Source organism: Fringilla coelebs, assembly GCF_963513975.1.
Source record: "Fringilla coelebs genome assembly, chromosome: 4".
NCBI classification, from domain to species: Eukaryota; Metazoa; Chordata; class Aves; order Passeriformes; family Fringillidae; genus Fringilla; species Fringilla coelebs.
In genome coordinates, this window is record NC_140032.1 from 7,789,915 (window position 1) to 7,802,652 (window position 12,738).

The window sequence follows — 12,738 nt, forward strand, 5'->3', positions numbered from 1 at the left end:
GAGCGCTTCTCGGTCCGGAGGAGAGGAAAGCGCCCTGCGCCACTGTGAGGGCCCGGGCGCAGCTTCCCTCACACCAGGGACACACTGCCCTCACACCCTCTCCCTCCGGCTGCAGCCCCGGCCCACGCCGCTCTCAAATGCAGGGAAAACCCAGCTCCCACATCACGGCGTTACATCACGCCATAGCCAAGGGTTCGTTTTGGGACAAGTAATTTTTCTCCTAGACCTTGGGAGGGGTTGGTGGCCACCACAGTGTACACGCTACAGAAATGTTTCCCACATTTCATACCATTAATGGAATCATAGAACAGTTTGGCTTGAAAAGGACCCTAAAGATAACTTTCTCGAATATTTAGATCTTAGTTCCTTAAACAGCTCAAAGTCAACAAACATTTCTTAAGAAAGGCACTCTGAACTTTGGTCTTGCTGAGGTTATCCTGACTGGAATGGTACTTAGCAGCAGGCTAGCTAGTTTAACAAAATCACAGAATGCTTTGCGTTGGAAGAGTCACTGAAGATCATCTCCTTAAAACTCCCCTGTGATGGGCACGGACACCTTCCCATAGCAGGATGCTCAGAGCCCCATGCAGCCTGGCCATGAACAGGATCCCTTCCAGGGATGGGGCATCCACAGCTTCTCTGGTCCCCTCTGCCAGTGCCCCACCACCCTCACAGTAAAGAATTTCTTCCCCTGTATCTAATCTGAACCTACTTCCTTTCAGTTTAAAGCCATTCCCCCTTGTCAAAAGTCCCTCTCCAGCCCTCTTTGAGACCCTTTAGGTAGTGGAAGGTGCTTTAAGGTCTCCCTGGACCTTTCTCTTCTCCAGGCTGAACACCTCCTCTCTCAGCCTGTGTCCATAGCAGAGGTGCTCCAACCCTTTGAACATCTTCATGCTTCTACTCTGGACACACTCCAATAGGTCCTCTCTACAGGAATGTGATTTAGGAATGTGATAAATTCTTTATTGCTGGTGCTCAGTAATAAATCTGAGCAAGGTTACAATGAAATAAGTGATTTATATGGGACACACCATTGCTACAATGCCAGCACTTCCTTGGAAAAACAAATTTTTAGTCATTGCCCCTGCTGATTTCATGACATCCAGTGTCACTCCTTCCCATCTGGTAGTTGTGAAAAGTATTTGGAGGCTTTTTTCTCCCTCCTGAGGTTCTTACAGAGATTTCATACACACATTCTTCCATTTATGCAACCCTCTGCATTCAGGCTGCAGTAGGAAAATCCATCCAAGGAGGATTTACCATGTACACCTTCAGGAGAATGTAAGCCCTATTTGTATTTATTCCCATGTTCTCAGGTCAGACACTGCATACAGAGAAGCCAGACTGATTCCCACTCACATAAAGTTTTACCTGGTAAACGTAAGTTTAAAATTAAAACCAGAAGTCTTACAAAGAATTGACTGTATTTTTATTGAGCTCTTCAGAGGGTTTTGAGATTAACTGCATGTATGCATTCAGCCTTTTCCCTAAGGGCTATCCAAGTAATACTGTTCATTTTAAACAGGCAAGCTATCTAGCAGAAAAACCCCACCAACCCCAAAAACCACAAATGAGAAATCCTGCAGTATGTCTTTGGAAGAAAATGTCTTGTGATCCATGTAAGAGCTTGAGTATTTATATCTCAATTCCTTAAACAGCTCAAAGTCCACAAACACTTCTTTAAAATGGCACTGAGAACCTCAGCCTCACTGAGGTTTGTCCTGAATGGAATGGTGCTTAGCTGCAGTCTTGCAAGTTTTACAATATCAGAGAAAGGTTTGAGTTGGAAGGGACATTAAAGAAATGGCACTGTGGCTCTTTGGATGATAACCTGAGGCTATCACACTGACAAATGCTTATTTTTGTACTCTATTATTTTCATGTTCATACGGATTTTTAACAAGTTTTTTTTCTCTAATACAGTTTTCAAGAAGCTCACAAATGTCGGAGGCATGTCAGATTACTTTGAGAATTTAAACTTGGGGAAAATGACTTGTTTTAAGGAATATAAGTCAGGTATTATCATTAACATAAAGCATAATTTTGTTTTGGTAATTATTATTAAGTTTTCTAAGAGGCACTTCTGTGCATTAAAAGATGCAAGGGTATAAAACATTTTTGACTGTTACTCTGTTGTAGTTTTATATTGACAAAAGAGGTAGGATGAACAAAAGCAAAATTCCACTTGAGTGAAAACTTCCAGTCAACTCAGAGTAGATTCCACTGCAGTAGCAATTAGAAATTTAAAGTTTTTATTACATGAGATACTATTGGGAACTGACCTGGCCTTAGTCTATAAAACCATCTGCAACTACACGCATCTAAGATTCTCAAGGCCTTTATGATTTTAGCCTCACATTCTTTACAATGAATATTTTTATTCTGAACATGCTAAGTGCAGTAGGAACTGCATGACTGGTGGTGGCAAAACCACAGCTCCAAAATCCTACCCTCTCTTCTGCAACTATTTCAAGGGCCAATCCCTTGTATCAGTGCCACATTATGTAAACTTTTGTTACAAAATATTTATTTGTGAAGGCTGCTGTGTAGTGATAGGTGCACGTCAGACAACACCGCCCTGCCGTGCCAGACCCTTCCAAAGGTTAAAAAATCCTGCAGAGACAATTTTAAATCTGGAAATAACTTTCCTACAGAAGTACTAAGGAAATATTTTAAATTCAATTGCTAATTGACTCCTAGATTTTTTTATTAGTTTTCAGACTTACCAACAAATCTGTCTGAAACTCCAGAACTCCCTTTAATTCTATTCAGATGAAGAGTGACATGCCACTGAAGATCTCTTTGGGAAAGAGAGATAAATCCACACAACCTGTCTCAGTGTCAAATTTTCACTCTGTACATCCATATAATCCAAAACAGGAGGTAATGGAAAACAGAGAAGCCACTGTTATTAACAGGTAGTTTACTTAATTGCATAGTAGATGTTGTATATAAAGCAACTGAGATATGCTGAAGCAATAAATGTTCTTAAATTCAACTAGTTTGGATTTTTACAAATGAATATTATTTAAAAATTCCAAAGTTAAAATCCAACACCAACAATTAAATCTTAGTTTTCAAGCAATGCTGTCAGCTCTGTCTTCAGTTCCTTACCCCTCTATGGATTCTTGCTTGCAGCCACATTTGTAACCATTTCCTGGCTGGCTGCAAGTGCAAGGTAGGTGCATTCACCACCTGTAGCTCAGCTGAGACTCCTGAAATGTTTCACAGTTGTACTTCCAATACTTGTACCATTTTTACATCCTGCCACCTGTTCCTGCTCAAACCAGTTGCATGTCATGGTAATCAAGAGGTTGTCATGCAATCACTGGCATGCCACCTCTGCCCATGATTTACTGGTAAGATCCTTGTGATTATTCAGGTGGGAGGTATTAAGAGGTTTTATTCTTGTAGACCAAAGCTTTTAAGTATTCCTTTCTCTATTTGACCCAACAGTGATATTAATTTACAAATTAAAGCTCAGATGTTTGCTGCACTCCCTTCAAATGTATGTAAAAAAAGTCCCATCACCTAAAGAACACTGAAACCCTAAGCAATGTAGCTCCTGGAAACCAACAGATTTTAACCATGTATTAGCAGTGTAGGTAAATGGATTGACAAATCCTTCTGTTGCTTGAAATAAAGACATCCATCAAAAAGTATGCTAGAGGCAAATTAATGGAATAAAATGTCCATACAAGACTTGTAAATCTTCAGGGAATACATTTCTCAGCCTACTTCAACCCTTTGTGGTAGATATAGTGGAAGTAGCTCCTTCCAGCTGAAGGAACACAACTGGTGCACTTGTTTAAAAAACAACTGCAAAGATTAATAATAACTTTACAACTGGATTAAAGAATAACAAAAATATCAATGAAGTCTAACCAAAGCAATTTTCTCAGTTAGCCCTTTATTAAAGAATCAAAACCCAAGTTGAATTTAAAAATAGAAAGAATTTAACCTACGTTAAAACCTGAAAAAACAACAGTACTGCAAATATAGAAGGATAACCTTATTCCATCCAAAATGTAAGAAAGGAAAACAGGGGTTTAAACAAAATTAAAATCCAGAAGCTGACATCAGGTGAGTAAAATCCGCAGATAAGGTAAAAGTGGAAAAGAACTGAAAAGATTTACATCTGTTTTCAACACTGTAAAAGAAACCTTTAGAGTTTGTACCCTGGTTGAACATGAAGTCTCAGAAACAGATCTAGCAGGCCTTAAACCAAACCCACTATGAAACAGTCAAATAAAAAAAGTTAAAACATACCCAAATTACTACTCATCGTATTAGGCAAACATCAAGAATGCAAAATTTGGCTCGGCAAGTCGGGCAAGGCACTTGGCTGGACAGCCAGGTCTCTGGGTGCTGCTGGTCCTGTCTGCTGGCAAACCACTTGCCCATGCAGGTGAGGCACCACATGGGCCGGCAGTAGCACTGCTGGCATTCCCCCTCGTTGGGCTCCTGGCAGTTCTTGATGAGCTTGATGTTGGCAATAGTCTGCATACAGCCTATGCATGGCTCCAGCTCCTGAGGGAGGAGAAAAACCATCAAAGTTGTGAACTGCACAGAACAGTTCCTGTTACTGCTTTTTCAAAGGCTTTTAGAAAATTATTGTGGCAGAAGTGCCCCACCAGAGGGTAACAAATGGTTTCACTAGAACACTCTCTAACAAATGACAGCAAAGCTTTTCTCTGAACACAAAACACAGAACTGCTGCATGAGACTAATGATTAAACGAAAATGACTGAAAAATAAATATTCTTTCACTCTCTGAAGAGCTTCCAGCAGCCACAGCAAGGTAAACATGCAGCCAGCTTTGTCATTCAAACTATTTTTCAAAAAATGGACCAGTATAAAGTAAGGAAAATAAACCTTAAACACTTAAACAGCATATGGCTGTTCCTATCTTCCATCTTTCTAAGTAAGAGACATAAATGAGGAAACCAGGGCTGTACTAAACACAAGAATACACAACCTGAAGGTCCAGAAATTTACTTTATTTCTCTTGGATAAAATTGGAATAAGTGATTTTGCCCACAGTTAATTGCGCCACATGAACTTGCAGTTGCATATGGGGACAATATCTTGTTGTGAAGTGTATTATGATTAATAAACAATAATTAGCATTTCCCACATCTTCCAGCTGTCCAAGAACTTGACAAAGCTATAACAACAGCACACTGAAAAGGCATGGAGACCTGAATCTGTTAAAAATGCTCCTGGTGCAACAAAAAACAGCTCTATGTGGTGTCTACTTTCCATCTCCAGTGGCTCTTCCCTTGTCAGCTCAAGTGTCTGCTCAGCTGCACTGTCAGCTGGGCTGTGGAGCAGATCCACATGAACACAAGCTATTCAGCTTTAACTTGTGAAATTAGGTCTTAGCTTTTAAGCAGGAAAAATTCTAGCATAGAAAGATTAACTTTTTCAACATATTAATGAAGCTTCAGAATAGGGAAAAATTCAATGTTGTATTTTTAAAGTCCTTATCATCATCTGTGATGTAATTTATCACCCAATGTCAAACCCAAGTTCAGTAGCCCAGCTGCCACTTAAATGTGTCACAAATCAAATGCTCTGCAAGAAAGCAGCTTTAATATCTTCTCTTTACTGTGACCATCTCTTTTTGCTGGCAGTGCAATCACACACCCAACACAATGTGCAGACACAGCTGATCCAGTTTTATTGCAGCTAGCTCACAAACCATATAAGCTGCACAACACTCCCAAAGATACCAACCCCTCACTCCATTAGCTGAACAGTGGACACAGACTCCCTGCAGGGTCACCAGTACTGGTTTCATGTTTAATTGGTTCCCTCTGGTACACTGGACAGTGCTGCAGTCACACTTCCAACTGCTGCACAAGTATAATAATGACCAGGTCTCTGTGACTATTACTGGAAGTAGGACTCTGTGCTGTTATAATTAACACCATATAATAATAGCCATAGTAATTATAACTAAAGCAAACCCCAATTACGAATCATTAGTTTATTTAGCAGTAGATCCAGCAGAACCTGGCTGTCTAGAACAGCAAGCTGTATTGGAGCAAACTGCCTAAAGAACAGCAACAGCAGCTGTGGTGCTGGCTCCCCATAAATGATGACCCTGCACTTCTGCAAGTGCAAGGTCATAATTTCCCAATGTGTTCATGTAACATTTTAGTAGCAATTACTACAGGGGACTTTATTTCACGATGTCATTTCTCATGTCTCAAAACTGAAATGCTCACAATACAGTTTGCTCCCTGTAGCAGGAACAGAAGCAGCAGCCAGAGGTAAGGTTTATGATGAGTTTACTGACACAGCAGGTGAGCATTTGTGAAGAAAGCATCACCCTGACTGAGCAAAAAGCACTTGGGTTCCTGGCATCACCGACCAGGAGGCTTGACTGGAGTCAGTCTTAGCTGTGCAGACCCTAAGAAACTGTGCTTGGCTGTATCTTCTCAGGAAGTTAAGGAATCTAGACCATGTCATATCAGGGGCTTATCAGTATCATGAGATGAAACTCCAAGTCCTACAGCTGTACACCCACACCAAGGGGCACTTTAACCACCAGTTTCACTCTAAGTAAGTGACTGCAGCCCCCAAGCCCATGGAGCTCTCCTGTAGGGGAGCCTCAGGTAGATAGGAGACCTCTCAAGGGATCAAGGATCCCTTACTTGGTGTCTGTTATCTACAGAAAGGTAAGTAACAGTTTATATTAGATCTAAAACATATTGTATGTAAGCTAGCTGAATTATTAGAAGTGTAGAGAGTAGCAGGGTGTTTAACTACTGTTCAATTACCATTTAATTACTGACTGAATACTGCTTAATTATTAAATGAGGATTATTAAGCAGTAATCACATGATAATTATAATTTAATCATAATTTGTCATCAATCAGTATTTTTAATAAAACCTTTTTGTTAACCTCACAACCATGAATTCTCTTAATAATTCACTGGAGATAGCCTAGGTAAACTTCTATCATTTACACAGTAATCACAGGCTCATCTATATTGAAAGTGTAATTGTTACAGTCTCACATGGATAGAAAGTTTCACCTGAGTGCTTGGAAGGTGGTATGTCTGGTTTATTTCCACCAGAGATGTAAAGGTTTCTAAAAATAAATCACTAAGGCTTTGATGGATCACAACATTCGCTGCATTGATGATAGGAGCACGGAGCTTCTCCCGGAGCTCCCCATACTCTGTGGAGTTCAACCTGAAGAAGAAAAGATGGAGCAAAATGTTACACCATGATTATCCACCCAAATACCTTGATAGTACCATGCAGAGGTTAACATCTGAAGTGAATCCACAGAAAAGCTGGTACTTATTAGTCAGAATAAGTACACAGAATTGTGTTTTCTTGTTTTCTTCTGCTGTTTAGTTATTGGTTTTGGCACAACTTGGTCAACAGAATATGCTGTCCTCATTCGTACCTATGTAAGATTGCCAGCAGGGTATGTCAGAGATCAGCTAAAACATCTTACAAAAATAAAGGCTTTTGAAGTAATCAGCATGAACAAAAACAATATAGGTATGTAAATCATGCATTAACTGCAAAGTGCTGTTTGCACCATTTCTGTCACCTTTTTAATGCCTATTTACTTAGACAATATCTAAATTCTCAATTATAAACTCCTGAGGAATTTAGTTAGGAGAAATTAGTTATATCATGCAGCAGGCATCACAAGGTGGTACAGTTCTATACAAGTAGCAGAGGAATGTCAATCTATCAGGTTCTGTGATTTTTATGATACAATCTAAATCACAGAAATTTCACAAAGGTCACAAACACTGCTGGATTTAAGGCTGCAGCGAGCTGTGTTTCACACCAGCTGCTTCTGTAAATTAAATTTAAGTGATGTCCACAGCATTCAAGTGGCACCTGAGACCTCACACAGATCCTACAGTGATATATTCCTGTTGTCATCCCTTTTTAAGAGTTCTGAACTGTAGTGTCAAAACTCTCCAGATCAATGCTTCCACTCATTAAACAGCTTTCATGGAGAAGTCCCTGGAAGACTGCCCTCATTTTCCTACCACTCTGAATTCCCAGAGCCCAGCACAGTGCAAGGCTGGCTTAGCTCTAGCTCTTGGTAGTCTCCATTGTTTTTACTGCTACAGGATAATGTCATTTAACAGATGCTGTCTATACAAATCAGAGGCATTTATAACCAAGAGGAAGAATTCACACTGAACATGAAGAGAAATGTGGCCCACCTGCACAAAAGCATTTTTCCTCCAGATACATCTCACTATATTTGATTCGAATTCTGGATATATACAATGACCCTGTATGATTCTGCTACATTCTAGCAGAGATTTACTATCACTGGCATCTTATTAGAACAGCTTTTAAACACTGTTCTTGATGCTATTCTATTTAGTCACAAAGTACATTTTGAGCTTAGGACTTTTTTTCCATAAAAGGAATTGTCAAAGAAGTCATGTTTTCCTCAGCTGTGGTGTACTCTGGCACTGAAGTTCTTGCAGAAGAAAATCATTAGTTGTTTAATACTAATTTGGTCATCACTGTCACAGACTATAAAAGTCTCTTTTCTTAGCATTGTCATGCTTACCTTAACCAACCTCTTGTTCTGAGTTCTGTTCACCTGGGTTTCTACCATAATCACCTCTTTGCCTTCCTCGTGCTTGCCCCACTTGCACACCTACAAGTCTGGTGATCTGCATGCTTTTAATTACGTAATAAATACTCCTGCCATACAAATTTACAGCAAAAAGACACCTTTTCAAATATAATTTTAGGAGCACTAAGATGGCTTTTAACAACACAACAACAAAGACTTTAGCACCCTTCTACTCAGAGGTTTCTGCTGAACTTGTACTTTAGCCTGGTTAGACAGAGACCAATGAGATAAACAGCATGGGCCCTTGCAAAACAAGCCCTAACAGTTCACAATTGTTATGATTTACTGCTATGAGAACACATAAGTCAGAAAGGGACCAAAATTTCTTCCTTGTTTGAGGGGCAGTTGGCTTACAGTAGTTCAGTGAGAACTCTTCTGAGCCGTGATGAAATTGTGAGCCTTAAGCACAAGGAAAAATCCAAAGTCATGGATGAACAACAGACACTTTTAGACAAAGAACTATTTCCCCTCACCCAAAATTTAAAAGACTAAAAATTCTACCTTTTATTCCTGTTCTCCATCTCTCACCTAATTTTATCCAGTTACTTCTTTCTGCATCCAGCACAATCCTCTCCCTAAGAATGGATCAAAGAGGCCAATCCCTTTGTTTATCCGTTGTGTATTCAGTGTTGCACGTGTACGAAGCTTTCTAAACAACCTTCCCTGCACTGCATGGCAGAACTGCACATACAGCAGCCCTGAACACCAGGCAGGGACCAGAAAGGAAGGGATGAGTTTCCAGATTGGTCACAAAAGCGCTCCCTCAGCACCATCAAACAGCACACACGTAACATAACAGGTTTAGCAGTTGTTTTACCGGATATCGAATGCCTTGACGTAGGGATTAACGCTGGCAACGCGGATGGTGAGGAACTGCACGGGCACGTTGGAGTCTGGGGTGAGTTCGTGCTGTCTGGAGTCCGTCACCGTCAGGTGAATGTCCTGCTGCTGGGCAACATGTAAACAGTAGGTGGTCACTTTAATCACCCACGTGTCCGTAACGATCACCCTCGCTCCTGGCGCTCCGGTAGCGAATTTGTCGATTCTCCTGAATTCTGTGTTGATGGAAGAAGCTACTGCCCTCCAGCCCGACTGTGGGAGGGCATGAACAGCGAGTGTCCGGGCTAGTGGATGATTATTCCAGCCTTTCCGTGACCAGTAATATGCCAGGGCACTGGTGATTGCTGGGAGGAGAACGGCGAAGAAGAAGAAAGTTTTCCACTCTTTTGAAGCCAGGTAGAAAAAAAAAAGATGTTTTTCAGGTGCAGCAAAGCACATGCCAAGGTAATAACCTGTAAAGGAAAAAAAACCTTACTTTCAGAAAACAATTAAGTACCTGCAAAAGCAGATACCCCTGAATCATATGGTTATCTAACCAGTGAGCTCACCTCCAAGAGAGGTATTGTATTTCTGGATGACTTCAAATTCAAGCCTCTTGTCTCAAGCAAGCTGAGGTAAATTCTTAGGCATCAGTGATTTTTACCAGAATTATATACCTAGAGGAAAGCAATCTGAATTTGGCTGTTGAATAAAATTACCAGCGAGATGCCACTTAGTTTTAGGAAAATTATATGGCTAAAGGAAGCCAATTTGCACTCCTTGGTTAAATCACAGATTCACAGAAGATGATGCACTGGAAGGGACTCACAAGAATCATCAAGTCAAACACTGAGCCGTGCACAGGACACCCAGGAGTCACACCATGTGCATGAGAGCATTGTCCAAACACCCCTTGAGCTCTGCCAGGCTGGTGCTGTGACCACTGCCCTGGGGAGCCTGCTCAGTGCCCAGCCACCCTCTAGGGGCAGAAGCTTTTTCTAATGTTAAACCTAAACCTCCCCTGACACAGCTTCAGGCCATTCCCTCAGTCCTGTCACTGTCACCACAGAGCAGAGATCAGTGTCTGTTCCCCTCTGGAGGAATTTGTAACTGCACTGAGGTCTCCTCTCTGTCCCCTCAGGCTGAACAGACCCAGCGCCCTCGGCCTCTCCTCACACGGCCCCTCCAGGCCCTTCCCTATCCTCGTGCCCTCCTCTGGGCACTCTCTGATGGTTTCATGTCTTTGTTCCCTTGTGGCACCCAAAGCTGCCCCCAGCACTCGGGGTGAGGCCGCCCCAGCCCCGAGCAGAGCGGGACAATCCCTCCCTTGCCCGGCCGGCCATGCTGGGCCTGATGTCCCCAGGACAGGGATGTCCCTCCTGGCTGCCAGGGCACTGCTGGCTCACCTTCAGCTCTCCACTGCCCAGGAGCCCCAGGTCCCTTTCCCTGGCACTGCTCTCCAGCCCCTCATTCCCCAGGCTGTACTCAGACTGCAAATCCTTTGTGAGTGCAGCGATGCAGCCCGCTGGTTACAAAGCTCGGGGTGCTCATTCCAGGGAAGCCGGAGCGCTACTCACCGAGGGGCAGCAGGGAGTGCGCCAGCAGCGTGCCGGTGCTGCGCCGCAGGTGGTACTGCACGAAGGCCGCGTCCTCGCTGCCCAGCCAGGCGGACAGCAGGCTCTGCACCGTCAGCCCCGCCGAGCGCACCTCGTCGGGCGGGAAAACGAAGCAAACGGCGAACACCAGGTAGGCCAGCGTGAAGGTCACCGCGGGGCTCTCCATGCTGCGCCCCGTGGGGCGCCGGGGTCCCCGGGAGCGGTAGTTCCCGCCGCAGCCCCGGATGCTCCAGCGGGGAGCGGTGCTTCCCGCCGCTCCAGCGGCAGCTCCCCCCGCAGCCCGGATGCTCCAGCGGCAGTTCCCCGGCAGCCCCGGATGCTCCAGCGGCAGTTTCCCCCGCTCCAGCGGTAGTTCCCGCCGCGCCCCCGGATGCGCGGCGCGGGCGCTGCCGGGCTGGCGGGGCCGCCGGGGCGGACCCGCCTCCCCTCGCACGGATGGTCCCCGCCCCTCCATCCATCTCCTCCCGCCCCTCCGCGCCTGCCCGGCCGCCAGCCCCGAGCCACGTCCCCGTTCCAGCCGGAGCTGGACCGAGCCCGCGCCCCGCGCCCGCCCCGCCCGGCCGGGACGCGCAGCCCCTGTCCGTGGCCCCAGGCATTGTCCGCGCTCGGGGTCATGCTCCACAGGCCTGGCAAAAGGAACCGATTCCAGTTCCTTATGAACGTAAAAGAGCTCTGCTGGATGAGGGCAGCGTCTTTCTGAAGCGTCTTCTGTTTTATTTAAGCGTCGGGAAGAGCTTCTCTTTGCTTTTCCTTGTGTATTTTATGTAATGTTTTCTAATATTTGCTAGCAAGACAGGGATGTAGCATCTCAAAATGCCTTAAAGGGAGGTATGTTTCAAGATATCTTCGTACACCCCCAAACACAGTAAAGGGAGAGGCTTGACAGGAGTAAACAATAGCTAATAGTCACAAGAATTGCTGTTTCTCACAGAATGTAGGAAACTCCCTGCACGCACCCTGATATAACCACAAACTTCCATATTTATTTCTTTTAGAGAAAAGGGAGATTGTATAGCTGGAAAAGCACAGCACAGAAAACAGCATGTGATGTTATATGCTCTAATGATGGGAAACCAAGTGAATAGTAAATGCCACCCATGGACTGTGACATTCTAACACTGGCAGATGGCTGATGTGTTACTGCTGTGATGGAGATCGGGAATTCATAGTGGTTTAGTGACTCTTGAGAATGGTTACATCAGAAAAATCATGCTTGGATTCTGTGCATCTTACTTCATTCTAAAAGACATCCTTGTTAACAGCTTTATTGTTTTAACAATCATTTTGTTGTTGCTGTCTGGTGACTCAACAGTAAGGACTGTTTTAATGTGCTGAATAGACTGTGAAGTCCAGTAATAAAAAATGGGTTGTTGAAGCAGCAAGTTTTCTTTCTGTGATTTCATGCAAAAGAATGAAGAAGAACAGCTGAGACTGTAGAATCATAAAAACATTTGTGTTAGGAGAAACCTTAAAACTCATCTCATTCCAATGTCCCATCATGGGCAGGTATTGTAAATCAAAGGCGACTCCAGTGAAGGGGAGAGAGAATGAAGCATCTGACTCCATCATCAGAAGGCTAATTAATTACTTTATTATACTATACCATGTACATTTCATCTAATCTGGGTCTGCCATGCACTCACTCTTGCTCACAACTGCACAG

At 43.5% G+C, this 12,738-nt stretch overlaps 1 protein-coding gene across 1 annotated transcript; it reads right to left on the reverse strand.

The window, feature by feature from the left end:
* Positions 1-1,728: 1,728 nt before the first annotated feature.
* TMEM129 (transmembrane protein 129, E3 ubiquitin ligase) lies at positions 1,729-11,458 on the reverse strand. The gene is made up of 4 exons (XM_084204717.1): positions 11,037-11,458; positions 9,458-9,932; positions 7,049-7,208; positions 1,729-4,530 (listed from the first exon to the last, which is right to left on the reverse strand). The coding sequence occupies exons 1-4, from the start codon at positions 11,239-11,241 to the stop codon at positions 4,282-4,284; spliced, it is 1,089 nt and encodes a 362-aa protein (XP_084060843.1). The 5' UTR covers positions 11,242-11,458; the 3' UTR covers positions 1,729-4,281.
* Positions 11,459-12,738: the final 1,280 nt, after the last annotated feature.

Bases quoted from the DNA above. Each gene is read 5' to 3' on its own strand.
- TMEM129 (XM_084204717.1), bottom strand. From the start codon at position 11,241: ATGGAGAGCCCCGCGGTGACCTTCACGCTGGCCTACCTGGTGTTCGCC. The intron at 9,933-11,036 runs GTGAGTAGCGCT...TTTCCTTTACAG, and splicing joins GCACTCCCTGCTGCCCCTCG to GTTATTACCTTGGCATGTGC. The intron at 7,209-9,457 runs GTAAAACAACTG...TTTCTTCTTCAG, and splicing joins GTCAAGGCATTCGATATCCG to GTTGAACTCCACAGAGTATG.